This window comes from Talpa europaea (genome assembly GCF_964194135.1).
Source record: "Talpa europaea genome assembly, chromosome: 12".
Taxonomy (NCBI): Eukaryota; Metazoa; Chordata; class Mammalia; order Eulipotyphla; family Talpidae; genus Talpa; species Talpa europaea.
Genome location: NC_140079.1, coordinates 40514398 through 40537621, shown reverse-complemented (window position 1 = coordinate 40537621; position 23224 = coordinate 40514398). Strand labels below are relative to the sequence as shown.

At 53.0% G+C, this 23224-nt stretch overlaps 5 protein-coding genes across 7 annotated transcripts; 3 read left to right on the top strand and 2 right to left on the bottom strand.

Annotated features, from left to right (window-relative positions):
- Positions 1-598: 598 nt before the first annotated feature.
- FBXW9 (F-box and WD repeat domain containing 9) lies at positions 599-5374 on the top strand (the record flags this gene model as incomplete). The annotated part of the gene is made up of 10 exons (XM_084249311.1): positions 599-1007; positions 2100-2239; positions 2320-2448; positions 3421-3533; positions 3619-3710; positions 4527-4675; positions 4764-4877; positions 4991-5080; positions 5161-5226; positions 5300-5374. The coding sequence occupies 10 exons, from the start codon at positions 599-601 to the stop codon at positions 5372-5374; spliced, it is 1377 nt and encodes a 458-aa protein (XP_084105437.1).
- Positions 5375-6254: 880 nt separating this feature from the next.
- Positions 6255-6580, bottom strand: GNG14 (G protein subunit gamma 14; the record flags this gene model as incomplete). Its single annotated transcript, XM_084248862.1, has 2 exons — positions 6255-6380; positions 6464-6580. The coding sequence occupies 2 exons, from the start codon at positions 6578-6580 to the stop codon at positions 6255-6257; spliced, it is 243 nt and encodes an 80-aa protein (XP_084104988.1).
- Positions 6581-13091: 6511 nt separating this feature from the next.
- DHPS (deoxyhypusine synthase) lies at positions 13092-17143 on the top strand. 3 transcript variants are annotated; one of them, XM_084251104.1, is made up of 9 exons: positions 13092-13397; positions 14017-14181; positions 14435-14556; positions 14631-14727; positions 14806-14892; positions 15689-15794; positions 15872-15975; positions 16760-16885; positions 16971-17143. In XM_084251104.1, the coding sequence occupies exons 1-9, from the start codon at positions 13191-13193 to the stop codon at positions 17064-17066; spliced, it is 1110 nt and encodes a 369-aa protein (XP_084107230.1). In that variant the 5' UTR covers positions 13092-13190; the 3' UTR covers positions 17067-17143. The 3 variants fall into 3 exon arrangements, with proteins under 3 accessions (XP_084107230.1, XP_084107231.1, XP_084107232.1); XM_084251105.1 differs by having other exon boundaries at positions 15872-15990; positions 16836-16885; XM_084251106.1 differs by lacking the exon at positions 15872-15975 and having other exon boundaries at positions 15689-15799; positions 16802-16885.
- A 31-nt stretch (positions 17144-17174) lies between these two features.
- On the bottom strand, positions 17175-20884 carry WDR83 (WD repeat domain 83; the record flags this gene model as incomplete). Its single annotated transcript, XM_084251103.1, has 9 exons — positions 17175-17381; positions 18377-18491; positions 18569-18677; positions 18751-18818; positions 19871-19997; positions 20087-20135; positions 20395-20500; positions 20582-20702; positions 20782-20884. The coding sequence occupies 9 exons, from the start codon at positions 20882-20884 to the stop codon at positions 17232-17234; spliced, it is 948 nt and encodes a 315-aa protein (XP_084107229.1). The 3' UTR covers positions 17175-17231.
- A 379-nt stretch (positions 20885-21263) lies between these two features.
- On the top strand, positions 21264-22277 carry WDR83OS (WD repeat domain 83 opposite strand; the record flags this gene model as incomplete). The annotated part of the gene is made up of 4 exons (XM_084250828.1): positions 21264-21313; positions 21429-21534; positions 22022-22119; positions 22211-22277. 4 exons carry the CDS (start codon positions 21264-21266, stop codon positions 22275-22277), a joined length of 321 nt encoding a protein of 106 aa, XP_084106954.1.
- Between the last annotated feature and the right edge of the window lie 947 nt (positions 22278-23224).

Here is a 23224-nt window from a genome sequence, read left to right as displayed (position 1 = left end):
TCTGAAGGAGAAAGGCATTGGAGTCACCAGTGTCACAGGCTGCCAAATTGGAAAAGGAACTTTGCGCGATAGTGCCGCGTTTTTCAAACCGGGAGCACTACCAAATACATGTTTAAAAAAACGCAGAAGGGCCTCCCTGGTGGCGCAGGGTTTAAAGAAAGCACTATCAAGCTATCTGCAGCCACTGCAGCACAAGTTCCATCACCGGCCAGGGAGCAACCCACATGGCACGGCAGACCTCTCCTGTCTCGCCTGCTGCTCCCCTCAGCAGTGTTCGTCAGTAGCCCCGCCGGTTCTGCTCCCCACTCTCACTGCCCCCCCACCTCTGGCCTGTACCCAGTTCTTGTATGGATAAATAATATTTTTTACAAATAAAGGCAGGAGCCAGGGACATGAGTTCAGCAAAAGGACGTTGCAAAATCAGACCCCTCCAACTAGCGGGAATTGGGTAACACGCTAGTTTCCACGAGGGCACCTCACTTCCGGCGGGAGTGTAGCATCATCAGCTAGCGCCGGAAGTATCCTCGCGCTACCTAGGAGACAGGACGCGGGGGCCCTCAGCTGACAGGGCCGGTCAGGGCCGCGCCCACCGGTCGCCATGGAGCTACCCCCAGGGCCGCGCGACTATCCCCGCGCTTGGGACGATGACTCCGAATCGGAGCCAGAGCCTGACCCCGACTCGCAGGCCGAGGCTTACGTGGCCCGTGTTCTCACTCCGCCGCAACTCGGACTGGCGCCGCCGCGCGCCCCTCCACTGTCAGCTCCTGCCGCATCGCCTGGAGCCTTGGAGTCTCGGGCCGCATCCAAGGGCCCGGTCATGGGCGTCCCGGGCCTGCTGAGTCTTCCCCCGGAGCTGCTGCTCGAAATCTGCGCCTACCTGGACGCACGCCTCGTGCTCCACGTCCTGCCGCGCGTGTGCCACGCGCTGCGCGACCTCGTGCGTGACCATGTCACCTGGAGGCTACGTGCGCAGCGACGTGTACGCGCGCCCTATCCAGTGGTGGAAGGTGCGCAAGCTTGGGGGCTGGGGTTGTTCACCCAAGTCAGGCTTGGGGCAGAAAAGGGGGTGCTGTGAGCACAGCTTTTGGAGCAGGGTCTGGCTGTCCTGGCTCTGATAGGCACCTGAGGTAGTTACTGGTGGGGGCAAAGCTCCTCACCTCTGGTTGGACCATGAGACAGGCACTTGTGGTCCTGAGGCTGAGGCAGTCTGTGTGGGAGCTGGGGTCTCTCAACTCAGGATCTAAAGTATCCAAGGTTCTCAGGCTTGAGTTCTGGTGGTACTAAGACCTTGACTCCTGCCTGGTGTTTGATACGGAGACTTGAAGTCTCAGGCTGTCAGAATCTATGCTAGGGGCTTAGGTTAAACCCAAGACTACTCAAACTCTTATGTCTAACCTAGATGCTGAGGTAGCAATTGGTGAGCCTCAAAACCCTTGAACCTAGGCTGATGTTTAGAGGTTGGGATACCTGATGCCAGCAATACAGATCTGATTCTCAAGTATCCCGGAATTTTAGGCAGTAGCCAGTAGCCTAGGCAGGGATGGAGGGAGGAGGGGGAAAGAGAACTTGGGGAACTTGAACTGTTTGGGCTTTCTTGAATAGCTTAATGCTTGGGCCACATTTCTAACACTGAATCTCTGCACTCAGTACTTGGGTTCTATACCTTGGCAAAACTCTCTGGTTTACAGATACTAGTTTGAGAAGCACTTCCCTGGATCCAGTTAAGATGACTGAGGCAGGAAGTATTGGTTAATGAAGTTCTAGCTTGAGGATTGAGGGCTGAGGCTGGACCTCAGTAAGGAGTTGGAGGAGAACTTAACATCATGAGGTTGATATCCCCCTGGCTTGGGTGACCCTGAGGCTCCAATTCCCCAGTTTCTGGAAACAGAAATTGGTGAGAATCAGATCTACTTGGAGGTAGTTGGGCTGGTGGTCCCAAAGCCAGAAGCTGGTCCTCCTTAGGGGAGTGGGAGGGATACAGGTAGCCCTATCTTCTAAGACTGTTGCAGTTTGTACTCCCTGGAAGCCAGAGATGGGCTTAGACAGTGTGGGTGGCAGGGTTCCTGCCATCTGGGAACCCTGCTCATGGTGCCCCACAGAGGAGGACTTTGACTGGCCAGCGGCATGCATTGAGCTAGAGCAGCACCTGTCACGCTGGGCAGAGGATGGACGCTGGGCTGAGTATTTCTGCCTGGCCGATGGGCACTTTGCTTCCATTGACTCCGTGCTGCTGCTCCAGGTGAGGCAGGAATTGGGGGAGGGGGTTAGGTGAGGGTGGGCCAGGGTAAGCCTGACAACATCCCCTTACTCCCTTCCCAGGGTGGGACCCTGTGTCTGTCAGGTTCCCGAGATCGCAATGTCAATCTGTGGGACCTGCGACAGTTGGGGGCAGAGCCCAGTCGGGTCCTGGTCAAGGCCCTGGGCTCCCAGCAGAACAGCACCCACAAGGTAAGGGCCAGGTAGGAGACACGAGGTCTGGGAGGGACTCTGGCTAAGTGCATGGGTTTGGGCACCAGGTCTGACAGGTTTAAATCTAGCTCTGCTATTGTTGGTGTGATGTGTGACTTTTTTTGGCCTCACTTTCTCTTTCTGTCCTGGGGGCACTTAGTATGAGGATGAATGAAATGAACATGCATCTTTTTTTTTTTTAAAGATTTGTTTATTTATGCATACAAGAGCTGAGGTACAGACCAGAGATGCGAGGGGTGAGAGGATACACCAGAGACAGAGCGGGGAACAGAACAGGCAGACTGACTGAAATACACGGCTGAGGGGAGCAGTGGGTGAGACAGGAAAGGTCTGCGGCCCACGGGGATCAAACCGGCACTGCAGAGGCTGCGGACAGCTTCACAGTGCTGCGCTCAACCGCCCGTGCCACCAGGGAGGCCCGAGGCCCCATTCTTTCTTTCTTTCTTTTTTTTTTTTAAAGATTTATTCATTGTGCATATAGGAGCTGGGGTACAGGCCAGAGATGGAGGGGGGTAAGAGGACTCGCCAGAGACAGAGTGGGGAACAGAACAGGCAGATTGACTGAAATACACTGCTGAGGGGAGCAGCGGGCAGTCAGAGGTCTGCTGCGCCATGTGGGTTGTTCCCTGGCCAGCTGGGGATTGAACTCGTGCTGCAGAGGCTGCAGATTCCTTCATAGTGTGGTGCTTAACCCCTTGCACCACTAGGGAGGCTGAGGCCCCATTCTTAATCATATTACTATCTGACCTTAAACCACCATTGGTACTTAATTTAGAAACATCATTGGGTGGTAGTGCAAATGTCCTAGTCTTTAAAGTCAGACAGACCCACTGACCTAAGCTCTAATTTATACTGCCTACTTGTTCTGTCTTCTGGGTACAGTTGTCTTCCTCCTTAGACTCTGTTTTGTTTCTTGTGAAATGGGAATGATCACAAGGGTCCCATCCACAGGGCTGGGTGTGGTCTTTGGCAGCGCTGGACCATCGAGTGTGCTCTGGTTCCTGGGACAGCACGGTGAAACTCTGGGACATGGCAGCAGATGGGCAGCAGTTTGGTGAGATAAAGTATGAGGGGTCCTGGACAGGGGGATCCTGGAGAACAGGGCCCTGTCTGACTCCAGCCCCAGCACTGTGGTCCCTATGTCCCCAGGGGCAAGGCAGCTGTTCTGTGCTTGTCCTACCGGCCTGACATCTTGGTGACGGGCACCTATGACAAGAAGGTGACAATCTACGACCCCAGAGGTGGGCCAGGGCTCTCGGGCACCAGGTGGGGAGAGCAGCGCTGCTTGGGGGCTGCAGGGTCATGCTTATAAAGGGGATGGTTGAGACTCACAGCCTAGCCAGGGTGACAGTCACATAGCCCATACTGCGCAATGAGTGTCTGGTACTGTGTGTAGGGGTAGAGTTTGGGGAATGGGACTGAGTGGTGATAGGAATGGACTGGTGGGTAAGGAACATGGAGGACTCTCAGAGGAGGGGCCTCTGAGCCTGAAGCTTTGGGTAGGACACATAGCCCTGGAGGTGGTTAGAATCCTGACTCGGTTTCCCCATCTGTAAAATCTTAACAACTCCAGTCCCATGTGGTTAATGGGATATGACATAAAACATCGTGGGTTAAATAAGTTTGTTTACATAAAATCCCCTAGAACAAAAGAACACTGCCAGGTATATGTCTTTTCTGTTATTTATTTGTTCTTATTTTGTTTAATTGAAGTAGTGCCCTTAGTCAGACAGCTAGGGGTAGTGTTTGGGTGGGTGTGGGGAGCTTGTCTAGGTGGACCCTTGAGCTGACTAGGTGGTTTGTGCTGGGATCTGCCAAAGTCTGGTCACTCTGATCTGAATTGAGAATAGACGTGACTGGAGCAGATAGAGGGCACAGGTTTTGTGGTCCTGGGAGACTGGATCCAGCTGGGGTGAGGAGAGACTTTATTCTGCAGGATGGGGGTGGAGGGGCATTTGGGAGAAGCAGATGGAAAGTTTTGTCAGGTACAATGGAGGCCCAGAATTCTCAGTGGTGGAGGCTGTGATGTCGCCCCATCCTGCCCATTGTCCACAAAGCCGGCCCGGTCCTGCTGAAGAGCCGGCGGCTGCACTCTAGTGCTGTGCTGGCGCTGCTGGCGGACGACCGGCATATCATCTCGGGCAGCGAGGATCACACCCTTGTAGTGTTTGACCGCCGGACCAACAGCGTCCTGCAGCGGCTGCAGGTGGGCTCTCCTTTGGAACCCTTTGGGACCAGGGCTTCTGTGTGGCTAGGCCCAGCCTGAGCTGCTTCAACCCATGTCCCTTCCACAGCTGGACTCCTACCTGCTTTGCATGTCCTACCAGGAGCCCCAACTCTGGGCTGGAGACAACCAGGGCTTGCTGCACGTATTTGCCAATCGTGATGGCTCCTTCCAGCTTGTCCGGGTCTGCCAGGGCCCTGCTTGTCTCTCCTTGGCCCTTTGATACCAGGGTGGTGGTGGTGGTGGGGCTGGCCCTGAGAGCCATGCCTGAGTGTTTCTTGTCCCTCCCTCCTGCAGTCCTTTGATGTGGGCCACAGATCTCAGATCACAGGGATCAAGCACTCACTGGGGGCTTTGTATACCACATCCACTGATAAGAGCATCCGGGTAAGACCCCTGGATTGGCCATATCCATACCCCACCCCCACAGTTGGAGGTCCTGACCTTCACTCTTTGCTTCTCACTAGATACATGTGCCCACAGACCCACCAAGGACCATCTGTACTCGAAGCCACCACAATGTGCTGAATGGGGTAAGGCCCTGCCCTCTGTGCCTTGCTCAGCTGCCCAGAGTGCCCCTGACTCCTGGTGTCCTTCCCTTCACAGATATGTGCTGAGGGCAATCTGGTGGTGGCTGCCTCTGGGGGCCTGTCACTGGAAGTCTGGAGGCTGCAGGCCTGAGCTGATGGAGTGGATGTGGATCTGCCTGCTGGCTGACTGATCCTCAGGCTTTGTTCTCAGGGGAAACCTCCCCAACGTTGGTGCTGCCTCTGCCTGCCCACATGGGCCTAGGACACAAGAAGTCTGTACCATGGTGGGGCAGGGTCCCAGGCCACAGGAGGGGAGGTTGGTGTTGTGTCCCCCTGCCCAGAGGACTGCTCCCCTGCTTTGGGGCCCTGTATTATGATTCGGATTCCTGCTTTCTATTGAGTGGGAAGGAGAAATAAACCTGATATGTTGGTGCTCTGGTCTTCCCCAAGGATGCTGCCTGAGTCTGCTTGGGGCTGGGATCTGGGGACTCATTTGTGACTGTGTCTCAGCAGCTTCTGAGATAGTCATGGCTATGTCTAGGCGTACCTGTGCCCATCTAAGAGCATTTCTGCAGCTGAGCGTGTCACCTGGGAGATGGGTTTGGAGGTGGGTTTGGGGTAACCCTGCATGTATATGCATGTCTGTGCATTTGAGGTAGGTGTGTATAAGGAAGGGTGAGATTATCACATGTGGGTACCTGTTTGTATTATGGTGTCTGAATGATCATATGTGGGTATGTGACGAGTAAACAGGGACTCTGACCTGAGCTATGTTTTGGCAGTGTGAGAGGGGACTTGCTAATGCCACCCCCTAGGTGCAGGGCTGTGTTCTTCCTTGGACAGCCCAGGTCATGTGTGCCACTATGGCCATGACTCTGAGTGGGTGGGAAGGGAGGCTGGACTAAGTGTATACTTGACTCCCACAAGCATGCACTCCCCCTGTGCCCTCTATGCTCCCCATTGTAGCCCAGCTGAGCCATGCCCTGGAGAGATTCACTTCATGTTTATTGAGGTCCCCTGGGTCATCAAGGTCACAGGATGGCACAGGGCTTCTTCTCCTTGAAGGGGTTGGTGGCAGCAGGGATGCCCACAAGGAAGGGATCGCTCTTGGCCTGCTCTGTGCAGAACTGCAGCAGATCAGCAGCCGCCTTGGATACCTGCAGGGCAGCCCAGTTAGTCAGAGCCCAGCTTATCCACCTGATCTCCGACCCAAGCATGCCCACCTTACCCCAGCCCTCACCTTTACTCGGTCGATGCCTGCCTCCATCCGCAGCTGTTCCACAGCCCGCCGGGCCTGCCCGATGTCAGTCCCAATGGCCACCTTGCCAGACATCTGGAGGAGGGTAAGCATGTCCATAGGCAGTGGGTTTGACCCCAGACCCCAAGCCTCAGGGTCACCTGAGGTCCCTGTATGTCCCCTGTGTCTCCTGGGGACTGTGGGATGGGGGTGGCTGCTCCCCAACCCCCATCAGGACCACATACCTCAGCTGAGGACTCGACCTGACTGCTCAGTCCTCCAGCGGCCCTGCTCTTGCTCTGGCTCCCTCCACTCACTGGCCTGGCCTCTCCAACCCCCTCCAGTGTCCTTCCCCAACCCCTGTGGAGACTTTGAAGCCAGGATGCTCATGGAGCGAAATGTCACCAGTGGCAGCAGCAGCTGCCTTAGTGGAGGGGGCCCCTGTCCCAAGGGGCCGGGTGCTGCCCTGTTGTCACATGGCACCTGGGTCCCTGCAGGCTGAAAGATTTGGCTGGGGGTACGGGGGGACCCTGGTATGACCCTTGATTTCTGCTAAGCCCACCACTTCTCTTTTGCCAGTTTCTTTGTCCCCCAATATACAGAGTTTTCTCCAGACTCCAGCCCTGTCACTCCTGTCAGTCTATATTCAGCACCCCCAGGGGATTTCATCTACAAATGATAGTCCACATGCTTATGCTGATGGTTTCCAGTGTCCCCATCCTACCCATTCTCTGACCTCAAAACTCCAAGGATCTTTCTGCCTCCTGTGATGGTCCATCACATCTGTCTCCTCAAATTCAGCCAAAGCTGGACTCTGAATCATCTTCCTCCTAGATCTTCTGTTCCCAAGTTCACCACCATCAACCCAACTGCCCTGGCCCAAATCTTGAACTCTTTCATTCTTCTCTTTCTGTGTCCCTACATCTAATCATTCTCAAGAGTCATCAGCTCAACTTTCAAATTAGGTTCTCAAGTTGGTCACTTCTTTCTACCATGTTGGTACTACCTGGTCCCATGCCATCTCTACTCCCTGGACCAGTGTGCCCTCCTTGCCTTGGTCTCCCCTGTCCTTCTACTTCCCTGCACCTGCTCTCCCCAAAGCAGCCATGGAATCTGTTAAAAATAAATCTGATTATGGGGACTCCCTGGTGGACGAGCAGTTAAGTCACAGCACTATGAAGCTATCAGCAGCCACTGCAGCACAAGTTCGATCCCTGGCCAGGGAGCTAGCCACATGGCACAGCAGACCTCTCCTGGCTCTCCCACTGCAGTGTATTTCAGTAGGTCTGCCTGTTCTGTTCCCCACTCTGTATCTGGTGAATCCTCTCACCCCCCACACCTCTGGCCTGTACCCCAGTTCTTGTATGCATAAATAAATCTTAAAAAAAAATCCAATTACAGGGCCTCCCCTGGTAGCGCAGCGGTTGAGCGCTGGGCTGAGATGCTGCCCGCAGCCTCTGTAATGCTGCCCGCAGCCTCTGTAATGGTGGTTCGATCCCCGGCCACCGGCGAGGGTCCCACATGGCTCGACAGACCTCTTCTGCCGCCCGCTGCTCCCCTCAGCAGTGTATTTCGTCACTCTGCCTGTTCTGTTCCCTGTTCTGGCTCTGGTGAATTCTCCCACCCTCCCGCGCTTCTGACTGTACCTAGTGCTTGTATAAATAAATAAATAAATAAATCTTTTATTTAAAAAAAAAAACAACTCGATTACAGGGCCTCTCCTGGTGGCGCAGGCAGTTGAGCGCCGCACTGTGAAGCTGTCTGCAGCCTCTGCAGCACCGGTTCGATCCCAGCCGGCCTGTGTGGGTCCCACATGGCGCAGCAGACCTCTCCTGTCGTGCCCGCTGCTCCCCTCAGCAGTGTATTTCATCACTCTGCCTGTTCTGTTCCCCTCTCTGTCTCTGGTGAATCTTCTCACCCTCCTGCGCATCTGGCCTGCAGAGGCTGCTGATAGCTTCATAGTGCTGCATCTTCACCCCTTTCACCCCTTGCACTCCCAGGGAGGCCTCTCTCAGTGCTTTTTTTTTTTTTTTTAAAAGATTTATAAAGCACTAGGTACAGTCAGAAGCGCGGGAGGGTGAGAGAATTCACCAGAGCCAGAGCGGGGAGCAGAGCAGGCAGAAGGAGCGAAGTACACTGCTGAGGGGAGCAGCGGGCGGCAGGAGAGGTCTGCGCGCCATGTGGGACCCTCCTCCGGTGGCCGGGGAGCAGCTGGGGATTGAACCGGCACTGCAGAGGCTACAGGCGGCTTCGCAACCCAGCGCTCAACCGCTGCGCCACCAGGGAGGCCTTCTCAGTGCTCTTTTAAAACTCCCTGATGGGGCCTCCCCTGGTGGCGCAGCCGTTCAGTGCTGGGCTGCTAAGCTGCCCACAGCCTCTGCAGCGACAGCTTGATCCCCAGCCACCGGCGAGGGTCCCACATGGTGCGTAGAGCTCTCCTGCCGCACCCGCTGCTCCCCTCAGCAGTGTGTTTCATCAGTCTGCCTGTTCTGCTGCCCGCTCTGGCTCTGGTGAATTCTCTCACCCTCCTGCACTTCTGACTGTACCCAGTGCTTGTATGGATAAATAAATAAATCTTAAAAAAACAAAACTAAACAACTCTCTGATGGTTTCCCAACCTGTTAGCATCAACCCACCTTCCTTACAACAGTTCCCTGACCATTTTGGCATCTTCTGCCCTCTGAATCCATTTATCAACCTCTCTTTAACTTCATTCCTTATGGATTACCCTAATCACCTTGTGTATGTTTGTTCATTTAGCATCTATACCAGCATGCCAGCACTGAGCACAGTAAAAAGAACAGCAGGGGCCTCCCTAGTGGCCTAGGGGTTAAGTCTCAGTGCTATCACTGTGATGACCTAAGTTAGATCCCCCACCAGGGAGATCTCACATGGCTCAGCAGATTTCTCCTGTCTGGCTCTCTGCTTCCCTTAGCAGTATATTTTGTAAATCCCCATTCTGCTCCCCACTCTGTTTCAGGTGAATCCTCTCTTGCCCTGTACCTCTTGCTTAGCTCTTCCATGCATTAAAAAAATAAGTAAATCTTCAAGCAAACAAACAAACAGCAGTAAGACCAGATAACCCTGCCCTCACAAAGCTGCTGCCATTTCTAACCAGGGAGGAATGGACAATAACAAATTTATTAAGTGCCATGAAAGATAACAAAAAAGAAGGTAAAGTTGAGAGAGTAGTCAAGGTCTGTCTTTTGGAGGAGGTGACATTTGGACTGGGGCCCAGAAAAGGAGCTGGAACAGGGTGTGTTCCTGGCAGAGAGCCGCAGATGCATCATCCAATCACAAAGCTGAAGTCTGTAGAAACATTTTTTAAAAAAGATCCATTTATTTATGCATACAAGAACTGGGGTACAGGGCAGAGGTGCAGGGGGGCGGGGGTGAAAGGATTCACCAGAGACAGAGTGGGGAACAGAACAGGCAGAGTGACCGAAACACACTGCTGAGGGGAGCAGTGGGTGAGCCAGGAGAGGTCCGCTGCGCCATGTAGGCAGTTCCCTGACCAGGATTGAACTCATTGCAGTGGCTTCGAGCCAGCCTCACAGGCTGTGTCCCAACCCCTGGTGCCACCAGGGAGGCCCTGTGAAGCCATTTTTAAGGTGGAGCCAGCTAGGTAATACAGAGAAACTGCATTACCCATCTTGTTTGTACTGGGATAAAGAACTTTGGACTGGGCAGGAAAGCAATTGTTTTAAGAAATCATCAAGTAAACAACTGTTTGAGAACTGATGATTGTATACTTTTTGCCAGAGAGTAGAATTGGTAACCAATTAAAGTAATAAAGTTGGGCCTCCCTGGTGGCGCAGCAGTTGAGCACGGGGTTGCGAAGCTGCCCGCAGCCTCTGCAGCGCCGGTTCGATCCCCGGCTGCTCCCCGGCCACAAGAGGAGGGTCCCGCATGGCGCGCAGACCTCTCCTGCCACCCGCTGCTCCCCTCAGCAGTGTACTTCGGTCCTTCTGCCTGCTCTGCTCCCCGCTCTGGCTCTGGCGAATTCTCTCACCCTCCTGTGCTTCTGACTGTACCCAGTGCTTGTATAAATAAATAAATCTTAAAAAAAAAAAAAAAGAATGGCTGTGAAAAAAAAGTTCAAAAAAAATTTACCTTTAAAGTAATAAAGTTACTTAGTAATAATCAATTCCTTTTTTTTTAAAGATTTATTTATTTATGTGTACAAGAGCTGGGGTACAGGCCAGAGGTATGGGAGGTGAGAGGATCCACCAGAGACGGAGCAGGCAACAGAACAGGCAGACTGACTGAAATACACTGCTGAAGGGAGCAGTGGTTGAATCAGGAGATGTCTGCTGTGCCATGTGGGTAGCTCCCTGGCCAGGGATGGAACTTGTGCTGCAGAGGCTGTGGGTAGCTTCACAGTGCTGTGCTTAACCCCTTGTGCCACCAGGGAGGCCTCCGTTATAATAATCAATTTTTTTCTTTAACTGCTCACCTCATCTTCCTCTTTTCCTTCCATGAGACCCCCTAAATTTATCCCTTCTCCAGGTACATTTTAAACTTCTGACTAAATCTGTGCACCCCAAATTGCAAGTCATAGACTCCTAAACAAACACACCTTTTTATTTGCCTCCAAAACTTTTAGGATACTAATCCCTTGACTAGGAAAGAGCTGGTGGGTTTTAGAACAGTGAGGGAGTATGTGAAGGTGGAAGAGAAGTGTGAGAGCAGGGAAGTTAGTATCCTCCAAGAGCATGGTAAAGAGCCTGTATTTTACTCGTAGACAGAAGCCAGTGTTAGAAAGTTTTAACAAAGTGTGATGTTATGATGTGTTTATGTTTAACAAGCTCTGGCCACAGCTGGGAGATAAAGTGGAGGGAAGGGATCTAGCATGGAGGTCATGGGGACTGTAAAGGATGTCAAGGAGGATGTTCTGTTCTTCCTTAAGTAGGCTCATTTCCAGCCTAAGAGACTGCACTGCCTAGTCTTTCTCCCAATGAGGGGAGCTGGGGAAATGGCCTCTCTTAGATTGTCACATTTGCAGTCTTTTTGGCTTTCTGGACTTGGCTCACATGTTACCTTCTTGGTGTAATTTCCTAGCCACCTGTCCCTCCAACTATGATCACCAACCCCTCCATCCACCCCAATCCAAAACATTCAAGCATTACCCTGTTTAAATCCTGAATAGCACTAGCCATGGTTGTTAACTATCTCCCCAAACTGTGGGCTCCAAGAGAGCAGAGTCCACATCTTTTATAGACAGTGCCCTGCAGACACCATCATATAATATAGATTCATAAATTGTAGAGTGAGTGATTAAAGGGTTCCTTTTTTTTATATTTTATATAATTCTTACATCATTTTTCATTTTTGCATAATGTATGCATTTTCATTTTGGTTATATTCCCCGTACAATTCCCACCCCCCTTATTTGTCCCTAATGCCTACCCCCCAACCCTCTAGTGTGTCTCTGGTATATAGTTGCTTGTTGATTTTGACTTTTTCTTTATTATAATTGGTCTTTTTCCTTGTCCCTTATTTAGGTTTTCTAAATTCCTGCTATGAGTGAGACCATCCATCCGATATTTTTCTTTTTCTTTCTGGCTTATTTCGCTGAGCATGATCCCTTCCAGCACCATCCATGTTGCTGCAAATTGCATGAGTTTATCTTTTTGAATGCTGAGTAATATTCCATTGTGTATATGTACCACATCTTGATCCAGTCATCTATTTTTGGGCATTTGGGTTGTTTCCATAGCTTAGCTATTATAAATAGTGCTGCTATAAACAAAGGGGTGCAGGTGCCCTTTGAATTAATGTTTCTGTGTCCTTTGGGTGAATACCTAGGAGTGGAATTGCTGGATCATATGGAAGCTCTATCTTTAGTAGGTTGAGGAATCTCCACACAGCTTTCCATAGTGGTTGGACCATTTTGCATTCCACCAGCAGTGCAGGAGAGTTCCTTTTTCTCCACATCCTTGCCAACATTTGTTGCTGCTAGTTTTTTAAATATGTGCCATTCTCACTGGTATAAGATGGTATCTCATTGTAGTTTTGATTTGCATTTCTAAAGGGGTCCCATCTGAACCAGATGCTATGCATGATGGTTAAGGGGGCCCAAGAGATAGACCCCATTCCCGAGGGTCTCACAGTTGTTCTGGAGGAAAAGCGATGTGTTAGATCCCAGAGGAGGTCCTTTACCCAGAGGAAGGTCAGGGAAGGCTTCCTAGAGGAAGTGACAGCTACTTCTACCAGGGAAAGATATAGAGGCCTACAGGCTGGAGGCCTACATCATGTGGAGCCTCTGGAGACTTGATAAGCACCAAAAGGAGTCATTATCCCATTTGACAAGAGACTCTAAAAGACAGAAACGGTCTGACACTACCTGATGACTTAATTCCTGTCCAAGGGCAGTATCTAGGAAGACATCTCTCTTGGAGACAGACACGAACAGGCAAGCGCCGTGCAATGCGTTGAGTTTCCAGCAGGCGGCTGTAAAAGCAGGGTTCTAAAGTCTACCAAAGATGAAAACACGTGACAAAGGAAAATAGGCTCCTCCAGGCTTCCGTACACGGAACACACACGCAAAGATGGCCGCGCACCCGCTCAAAGAGGGTCATGTGACTAAGTACTTCCTGCGTCCTCCCCAGCTTTACCGGAGCCTGATTTCCTGCGCTCTTGTAGAGAACACTAAGCCGGGGCTTGGTGTTTCAAGGCCGCAGAAGCCCATCCTGGGGCAGCTCTAACCTGGCTGTGCGGCCGCAGGAGCATGGAGGATCCCCGGGAGGGGAAGGCGCCTGCGGCGGCACTGGCCGCTGTGCTAAAGCACAGCTCAGCGCTGCCGACCGAGAGCGCCCAGGTCCGGGGCTACGACTTCAACCGCGGCGTGGACTACCGCGCGCTGTTGGAGGCCTACAGCACCACCGGCTTCCAGGCCACAAACTTCGGGCGCGCAGTGCAGCAAGTTAACGCCATGGTGAGAGTTGGGGCGGGACTTCCTGGGTCGAGGGGGCGTAGCCTCCAGAAACGCCACCGCGGTACCGGCCGGGGCGGGGTTTCCCTGAGGAAGGAGGCTTGTCCTTCGTTGGGGCGGTCCAATTGTTGGAGGTGGGCGGGGTCCATCCTAGGCGGGCGTTTGTGTGCTTTGAAGGGGACGTCGTTCCCCAGTATCGGTATCGTAGTGTCTAGATGGGGTGGGAACTGTTTCTAAATGGCAGGTGGGTTATAGAAAACGTGTGGAAGTGTTTCCGAATGGGCGGATCCGGTGATCCGCTTGGTTGAAGGAGGCGCACAGATCGTAAGGGGATCTTGGATTTGCTCTTCTCACTGCGAAAGGGGCCTGGACCTGCAAAGGAGATGCTCTTAGATTCTTGAAAGGGGGCAAATCCCTGGCTTGTTCCCTGAGGTTCCGACTGTGAAGTGGGCCGAGCCCGCACAGGGACGTTTCTTCCCTGGCTCAGGCAGAAGCGGTCTGGTCCCATATCTCTGGGCGGGCAGAACCTAGGGGTGTAGTCTGACTAAGACAGAAACTCATTTGGGATCCTAGGACTGGAGTTTGGGGTCAGAGGTTAACTGGACTTGGCCCTTACGTCTAGATAGAGAAGAAGCTGGAGCCCCTGTCACAGGATGAAGACCATCACGCAGACCTGACCCAGAGTCTCCGCCCACTCACTGGCTGCACCATTTTCCTGGGCTACACCTCCAACCTCATCAGTTCAGGCATCCGTGAGACCATCCGTTACCTCGTGCAACACAACATGGTGGGGACCGGGTGGGGCTGTGGCCTTGGCCTCTCAGGGTCTCATTGGTTATCTAAGTGAGATAGGTTGATATGGATCAGTATTAAGCAGAGTAACAGCATGGAGTTTTGCTTTGCAGCAGAGTTCCCCCAACTTCCAGTGGGGACTCCTGATGGATGGACCATCAGGATGGGCCTGGATGAGAATTGGGTTCTGCCTGGTATGTGGGCAGAAGCCCCTTTCCTGGGTCAACTTCACTGTCTTGTGACTGTAGGTGGACGTCTTGGTGACCACAGCCGGGGGTGTGGAGGAGGATCTCATCAAGTGCCTGGCACCCACATACTTAGGCGAGTTCAGCCTCAGGGGGAAGGAGCTTCGTGAGAATGGGATCAACAGGTAGGGGCCCGGAGTGGTGCTGGGTGGGGAGCTGAGCTAAGGGTCCTGGGCTCCCACTTGCCTCCTGTCCCCAGGATCGGGAACCTGCTGGTGCCCAATGACAATTACTGCAAGTTTGAGGACTGGTTGATGCCTATTCTGGACCAGATGGTGCTGGAGCAGAACACAGAGGTGGAGCAATGGAGGTGGGGGGTAGAGCATGATGGAGTCAGGGAGGCACTGCTGACTGAACCCCATGTTTCCTCCCAGGGTGTGAAATGGACACCTTCTAAGATGATCGCCCGACTTGGCAAGGAGATCAACAACCCAGATTCAGTGTATTACTGGGCCCAGAAGGTAAGGGGTGGTTGGGGGCAGAAATGACAAGCCTTGGCATGTATTATTTCATCTTCAGTCAGCTGGGTTTATTATTTTTTATCATCCTCACTCTTAGGTGAGGAACCTCAATCTCAGAAGGCAGTTTGTGTGAAGTTACGCAGCTACTGAATGTGGTCTAGGCTCTAGATTACCTGGGAACATTGATGGCGAGGTGAATGTTCCCATGGAGTCTGGTATAGCCTCATGTTCCTCAGAGGCTGTGAGACCCAGCAATTGAAATAATAGGAGCTACCATTTTTTTTTTTAAGATTTATTTATTTATGCATACAAGACCTGGGGTTAGCCAGAGGTGCAGTGGGGTGAGAGGATTCCCCAGAAACAGAGTGAGGAGAACAGGTGGATCTACTGAAATACACTGCTGAGGGGAGCAGCGGGCAAGAAAGGAGAGGTCTGCTGCACCATGTGGGTTAGCTCCCTGGCCGGGGATCGAACTCATGCTGCAGTGGCTGCTGATAGCTTCATAGTGCTGAGACTTAATCACTGGTGCCACCAGGGAGGCCCAGGAGCTACCATTCTTATGTATTTTGGCAAAAATGGCCTGTGTGTTATCTGCCATTCCTTATGTATTTTATGTGGATTTTCTTGCATATGCCTTATCTGTGAGGGAGGTGTTCTTTCTATCCCCATTTTACAATTGTGGAAACAGAGAAGTTAACATCCTGACCACATTCAGGCAGGGGAGGGGATGCTATTAGGATGGGACCAGGCTTCCTCCACTGGGCTCAGCTCCAGCCATTGTCTTGTCTTTCCCCAGAACCACATCCCCGTGTTGAGCCCAGCACTCACAGATGGCTCCTTGGGTGACATGATCTTCTTCCATTCCTACAAGAATCCAGGCCTGGTCCTGGACATCATTGAGGGTGAGGTGCCAGTGCCACTACGGAGCAGGGAGGAAGGGTGATTGGGCCCACATCCTGACACAGCCTTTCCCCTCCAGACCTGAGGCTCATCAACACACAGGCCATTTTCGCCAAACGCTCTGGCATGATCATCTTGGGTGGGGGTGTGGTCAAGCACCATATTGCCAATGCCAACCTCATGGTGAGTGGGGATGCAGTGTGTGTGGTCTGTAGTGGGGGTGGCTTGCTATGCCGATGTGCCTGTTGGGCCAATACCATGTGCAAGGGAGACAGCAGTGTATTAGAACTGCCTAAGGTTTGCAAGCCCTCTTGGCACACACCTATATACCTTTATACATGTTACCATTCTAGTTGGGGAGACAGTACCAAGTCAGGTGGCAGTTACTGCTATGGAGAAAATAAGGACATAATAAAAAGGGGCACTGTGCAAAAAAAGGGAAGCCTTCCTGGGAAATGTGACCCAGGAAGTGTGAACAGAGGTTTTTGGCAAGTACTTCTCATGAGCCATGTGATTGTCCCTAGCAGAGGGAACAGATGGTGCAAAGGCTCTGAGGTACCAGAAGTAAGTCAAGGAACAACTAGGCCAGTGGGAGGTGACAGGCAAACCTGTAGGGCCTTGAGGGTTGCAACTTGTGTGCTCACAGATACCCTGTGGCTGCTGTGAGGGGAACAAATGTGGGGTCCCTATGAGTAGATGGGGCTAGGACCTGGGTAGGGATGCAGAGGTGGGTGGTAACTCCTGCTGAGATGAGGAAGGTTGTTGCTATGAAGGTGGTAGATTTGGAGAAATGTTGCCCATCATCTGCTCAGCAACCCCCATCCATCCAGTTGACTTGGGCCCCTTCCTTGGAGCCAGGGGCTAGCGAGGGCTTCTTTCATCTAGGACATAGCTGTTAGCCTTTCTACCTACAGTGCCCTGCCTCTTTGTCTCCCTCTTGTGACTGGCTGCCCTGCCCCTCCCACAGCGTAACGGGGCGGACTACGCGGTCTATATCAACACGGCCCAGGAGTTTGATGGCTCTGACTCGGGTGCCCGGCCAGATGAAGCTGTCTCCTGGGGCAAGATTCGGATGGATGCACAGCCTGTCAAGGTGAGAGCTGGTCAGCTAGCAGGGGTGCTGGGTCTCCCAGGCTGCTGCCACAGGGTCGTATGGCTCATTTGGGTCCCCTCTGCAGGTCTATGCCGACGCCTCTCTGGTCTTCCCCCTGCTTGTGGCTGAAACCTTTGCCCAGAAGATAGATGCATTTCGGCCTGAAAAGAAAGAGGACTAAAGGGCTGCAGCCCAACGGAAGCCTCACTTCCTTCTTGATTTATTCATTTGTAGACCCAGCCCCTTCCCCATTCTTTGGTCAGCAGCATGTCTAGAATAAATGGTGTCAGTTGCCCTTCTTGAGTCTGTGTCTGTGTCCTTGGTGGTGGTGGTGGGTCCACTGACTTCAGCCTGCTCCACCCTCAGCCTCATAGGCCTCTTCCCGCCAGCACTGGATGCTACCTGCCATGGCGGTCAGCAGACAGGGCTCCGTGGGATGAAAAGACAATGACTGCACCACGCCGGGACCAACAGGCAGGGTCAGTGCCAGGGCACCCTGCGGAATGAGGGGATGGGAAACAGTTATGAGTGTGTCCCCGTCCCCTGATCTTCAGCCACCTGATTCTAACTGCATCTCAGACATTGACAACTGAATCTGCCCCCCTAAACCCCAACTGCTCCAGCCTTCTGGGTGCTCAGGCCAAGTATTTAAGGAGTCTTTCTCACACCTCACACCCCTTTATCAGTATATCCTCTTGACTCTGCCTTGGAACCCTGTCAGGAGACTGCTCATTCTCTCCTGTCCTGTATTGCTCCTAGCTTCTCTTCCTGGCTTCTGGGCTCTACTGGCCCAGTTCAGAGCCTCAATGCTCTCACTTCCCTGATGACTCCAGTCACAGTATATACAGTTTTTCCTTCCACTGTGAGAATGTCCCTTCATGTGCCCTTCCCCTAGGATGATTTCCAGTCTGACCGACCCTCCAGAAGTAGAACATTTCACTTTCTAGTTCCAGAGCCAGATCTGGCCTTTTGAGTCTCTGGGTCCCTTAATTCCTTTCATCCTCTCTTAGGGGGCTTAATACCCCTAGCCCAAAGGCTCTTTAGCCCTGACCACACTAAGCCTGGATGATCTGTTCCCAGCCTGATGCCCCCACCAGGCTGGGACATATCAGGACAGGGCTTACAAGGCTTGAGGCTGGGAACCATGGGGTTGCTCAGGCTCTTGAATAACTATAGTTCCATCTCACTTAGAGTGAGATGCTGTCAGGCCCCATTCTCCAGGGTCAATCTCAGTGGCCTTTGTGGTCCTGCCTGCCTTAGATCCTGCTGCTTCCACCAGCATCCCAAAGTGTTACTTCCTAACTAGTGTGTACATGCCACACCTCCAAGCCTTAGCACATATCATTCCCTTCGCCAGGAATGCCCTTCCCACCTTGTCTTCTCATTCCCTCCTTGGAGATACCAGCTCTAACAGCCCTCCCTTTCCCAGGCCTGGGAGTGACTGTGGAAAGGACAGGTGCTCCAGTGTGGAGTTGGGTTGGGAAGGCTCACCTCTACCAGATCCCAGAAGAAAACCTTCCCATCCTCAGAGCAGCTGACAACATGTATGTCACGTTCACTCAGGCAGCAGTCCAGCTTGTACTCCTGGTTCTTATGGCCTGTGAACCTAGGGGATGGGAGTGGGGTCAGGGAGGCTTGGGCCTCAGTGGATGGGTATGGGACACCACAACTCTAAGGACTCACTCGCCCAGCAGCTCCCCTGTGTCCTTGTCCAGAAGCCGCAATGTGGAGTCCAGGCTGGACACCAGGATGCACTGCCCATCCCGACTGAAGCAGATACAGGTGATGGGGCCTGGGAGGAGGGTTTAGGCTGGGGAATGTGTTGTCTTGCCTTCCCTTCCTCCCACAGCCCCAGTCATACTCACTGCCCACATAGTCTGAAAAGAGCTGCCCCATCCTCATGTCATAGCGCCTCACTCGACCATCCACTGAGCTGCAAGAGAGGGTGGATCCAGCTGAAGCATGGACTTGGGCCAGTGGGTTTGTGGCTCTAGGCACCTGTACCCTCCCACTCTGCGAGGGTCCTCAGGGTAAGGTTGGGCCTTCCCTGCCTGTGCACCTCTCACTGTCATGCTCAGACTCAGGGCTTAACAGGGAAACATGGATTGAACTAAACTCACAAGTGGAATTCTGAGGTAGTGGCTTTGAGCCTCAGACCCAAGGGCCAATTGGGTCCCATCTGTAATGAGCATCCTCAGTTGGGACTTAAAAGGATAAAAATATGCAGTCTAAGAGGAGATGGGTGGGAACAGGGCCAGCCACAAACACTGGGCTGTCCCAACTGTCCCCATAGTGGGAATGGCACTCTCCAGGGTTGTGGCAACACTTGGGCAGCACTGCGGGAGTTATTTATTTATTTAAAAGATTTATTTATGCATACAGGAACTGGGGTACAGACCAGAGGTACAGGGGGTGAAGGATTCACCAGAGACAGAGTGGGCAACAGAACAGGTAGACTGACTGAAATATACTGCTGAGGGGAGCAGTGGGTGAGTCAGGAGAGGTCTGTTGCGCCACGTGGGTAGCTCCCTGGCCGGGGATTGAAAATGGTGCTGCAGTGGCTGCGGATCTCATAGTGCTGGGACCTGAGCCCTTGAGCCACCAGGGAGGTCCACGTGAGAGTTTTGTTTTCTATGACCAGAATATCAGCCCTACATTGGCAGGGCTTTTCCCCTGTTTTCCTATTTTGTTCATTGTTGTATGATCAATAACCAAAAAAGTAGCCTGTAATACGTGCTGAAATACACTTTCAACAAGTAGTAGAAGGGTAAGTTCAGGCAGAGAAAGAGCAATCGCAAAGGTCCTGGGTAGGAGCATGCTTGATATTTAACAGAAACAAGGCTTGAAATGAATAGAAGGTGATACGTCAGCAGGAACCAGATCATTCAGGGCCTTATGAGTTGCTGCAAGGAGAAAGGGTTCTTAATCTAAGTACACAGGCAGCTTGTGTCTGGGGAAGAGAAGCTAGGTTCTGGCTCCACTCACCCTGCCAGGATCTCATGGTCTGACACCTTCACACTAGATATGCCATCCCTTGCTTCATCCATTGTCTGCACTGGCTCAGGCCTCCGAGAGCGGCAGTCCCAGCAGCGAATACTGGAATCAATTGAGCCTGTGAGGCCAGCATGGAGGTTAAATCAGGTTTGGTGGAAGAGGGCAGGGGCAGCACCATGGGCCTCCCTACCTAGATCCTAGACTCACCAGACAGGATGATGGTGGCCTCTTCATTAAACTGCACCGTGTTCACCTTCTGAGAAACAGGAACTGCCACTCAGAGGAAGCTGGGCTTTGGGGGATTGGGATAAATGCCACAAAGGCTAAGGGTAGGGGATGTGAAATACATGTTTGGGGGAAATATAAAGTGAGGGTTTGAAAAAATGCTGGGCCATGGGGGAAGAATACTTGCTCTGTAAGGGTGGGGGTGTGTGTCCGTGTCACCACCTACACGCTAATGCGGGTCACTCCCGCAAATCCACGCTCTAAGGAAACCTCTTCTTGCTTGCACTCACCCCCGCGTGGCCCCGGAATTTGCGCACGGCTTGCCCCGATGCTACATCCCAAAGCACCACCGCCTTGTCCCCGCCACCAGAGCAGAGACTACTGTTGTCAAAGGAGCTAGGGGGCAGAGGAGGGAAAGTCAGCGTCGACCTCCGGTTCCGGCCTCAGGGTCCAGACCCCGGCTTGTTCCCAGCTCACCCGGCCGCGTCCAGCACCTCGTAACCGTGGCCGCTGTACGTTCGCAGCAGCGTCCCTCGCAACGGGTTCCAAAGCTTCAGGGTCTTGTCGCTGCCACACGTCAGGCAGTAATTGCCATCCACTGGGGAACACCAGCGGCGGTTACAGAGCCGCCGACCTCAGCAGGAGGGAGAACCCGAAATGAAGATTAGGGTGCTCACCATTAAATCGCACCGCTCGCACCGCCCCCTGCCCGCAGTCCAGCGTCTTCAACCGTTTTTGTGGCAGTTCCGGACCCCGCGGTTTTGGCTCAGGGAAAGCCATTGCTCCAGGATCCTTTCCTTGCTGCCTTAGAGCGGGCACGGAGGATTCCGAGCCCTCTGAAAACACGCTCGGGTGTAACCATACTATTGTCCTCCGGGGTCTACTTCCTGTTTCTCACTTTTGGGTTTAAAAATTCCTAATTTTTTGAAGCTAGCTTTGGGAATTTTGAAATCTGTTCCCAGGTTTCTATCCCCACTTCCAGTTTTTAAGGAACATTTCCCCCTCTTTTAATTATGTCTCCCCAACTAGGGGAAGACTCGGCCACAGGCGCTAGGAACCGAAGTGGGAGGGCTGCGGGTGTTACTCTAAAAGCCACTCTCCGTTTCCACGCCGGAAGCTGGCACTCCAGCCGCGGAAGAGGCGCCACCTTCGACTTGCAATGTCCGCGAACAATATGTCGGACCCACGGAGGCCGAACAAAGTGCTGAGGTGAGGACCCCAGCGTCATGGGAACGGGGCTTGGACTGTGGGTCGGGACCCAGGGACGCGCTTGTCCTTCCCAGGAGCGGGACTTGAGCGCCTCTGACCCTTGAGCCTGCCGCAGGTACAAGCCTCCGCCGAGCGAGTGTAACCCGGCCTTGGACGACCCGACGCCGGATTACATGAACCTTCTTGGCATGATCTTCAGCATGTGCGGGCTCATGCTCAAGGTGGGCGGGGCTGAGCTTACTATTGTGTAGCTCCACCTGCAAGGCTGGGGGCGGGTTCGGAATGAAGGGGGCTGCCTGCCGTCGCAAAGTGGGCGGGGCCTGGGTTTTGCTGGGAGCGGAGTTGGGTGACGCCGGGCGTTGGGGGCGGGGAAGGGAGGTTAATTGGGGAGGAATCCGGGGGTCCGATCCTGGGTGGGTGCTTGGAATGTCGGTCTGAGGCTGTGGCCAGGCTTTAAAGCAACTTAGAGGGGAGGATGATGAGGGATGTCAAAGGCCAGTCTTAGGCTTCAGGAGATGCTGTGGGGTCAGAGATGCAGTTGTAGGACCAGAAACCAAGGATTTGGAGTACTCCATCGGGGATGGGGTGGGCCGGAGATAAGCCGCTTCAATGGCTTGAAATCATTGCCTGGGACTGTCCCTAAGGGGACCTCATTGGTATGCTTCTCAGTGAGCCACCCCACTCACTTATCCACCTGTCTTTCCCCAGCTGAAGTGGTGTGCGTGGGTGGCCGTTTACTGCTCCTTCATCAGCTTCGCCAACTCTCGTAGCTCTGAGGACACTAAGCAGATGATGAGTAGCTTCATGTGAGGCTGGGCCTAGAGAGGGATGGTCTCCTGAGGGGAGGGGGACCCAAGCCTACTCACTTGGAGTACTAACATCTCTCTCTTGTCTCAGGCTGTCCATCTCTGCTGTGGTGATGTCTTATCTGCAGAACCCTCAACCCATGACGCCCCCCTGGTGATGAGCCTAGAGAATCACATCCTGGACCCCTATGTACACCTTTCCTCAGGCCTGGACCTTGGCTGCTCAGCCTCCTGCCCTCAGCTAACACTCTGGGCTTCCCTGGGTGAGGTCCTCTCAGGGCCTGTAGCTGAATGAAGTCCCCCCCCCCAGCCCATTCCCACTTATGTTGGGGCAGAGAGGGGAATACTGTAGGCCTCCTCTTGCCTGCCTTCCCCACCCTGCCTGCTGCTGGGAGAGATGCTAGCCATGTTTCTAGATGTAGCCACCTGTTTTCTTGTTGAAACCAGTGAAGAATAAAGATTTGCAATCTAACTGCTGTGACCTTTGTCCTGTGTGTCTTAGCTCCTCCAGAGGGGGAAGGGCTTCAGTCTGAAGACTTCTGGTGGTTCACTTGTTTATTTCATAAGCCTCATGCCTTAAGTCAGATGCCTAGAACAGGACAGTGACCTCAGACAAGTCAGCAGATGACCCTGCTGACATGCGGAATCTGGGCTTTGGTTTTCTTATCAGAGAAATTGGATGATATTTGCAAACTGGATCGACTTTTGTAGGGTTTGGAAAGGCAGTGTCCTCTTGCATCTCTATGGCTCTCATTCCCCACAGATGGAACCTGGTATTTGTCCCAACCAGGCTGAGTGCTTTCTGTCTCCAGCACTCCATGCTAGTTCCTTTGCCCAACGTCTCAATTCCCATCAGCCTTTGCTCCCACCGAAGCTAGGTCCCTCTAGACCCTAGTCCTGGTGTCAATGGGACACCCTAGGGTTCCATGCACTCATTCCATTTCCTAGGTAAACCTAGCATCCATAGGAAAACGAGACTTATGCTCCCAAGGGGACATAGGGGCGCTGGAGGCCACATGGAACTGGCGAGACACTAGTGGTCCCTCTGGCCATGTCAAGGGTGCGAGCGCTCGAAACTCCCTTTGGTTTTGGAGCCCCACCCATC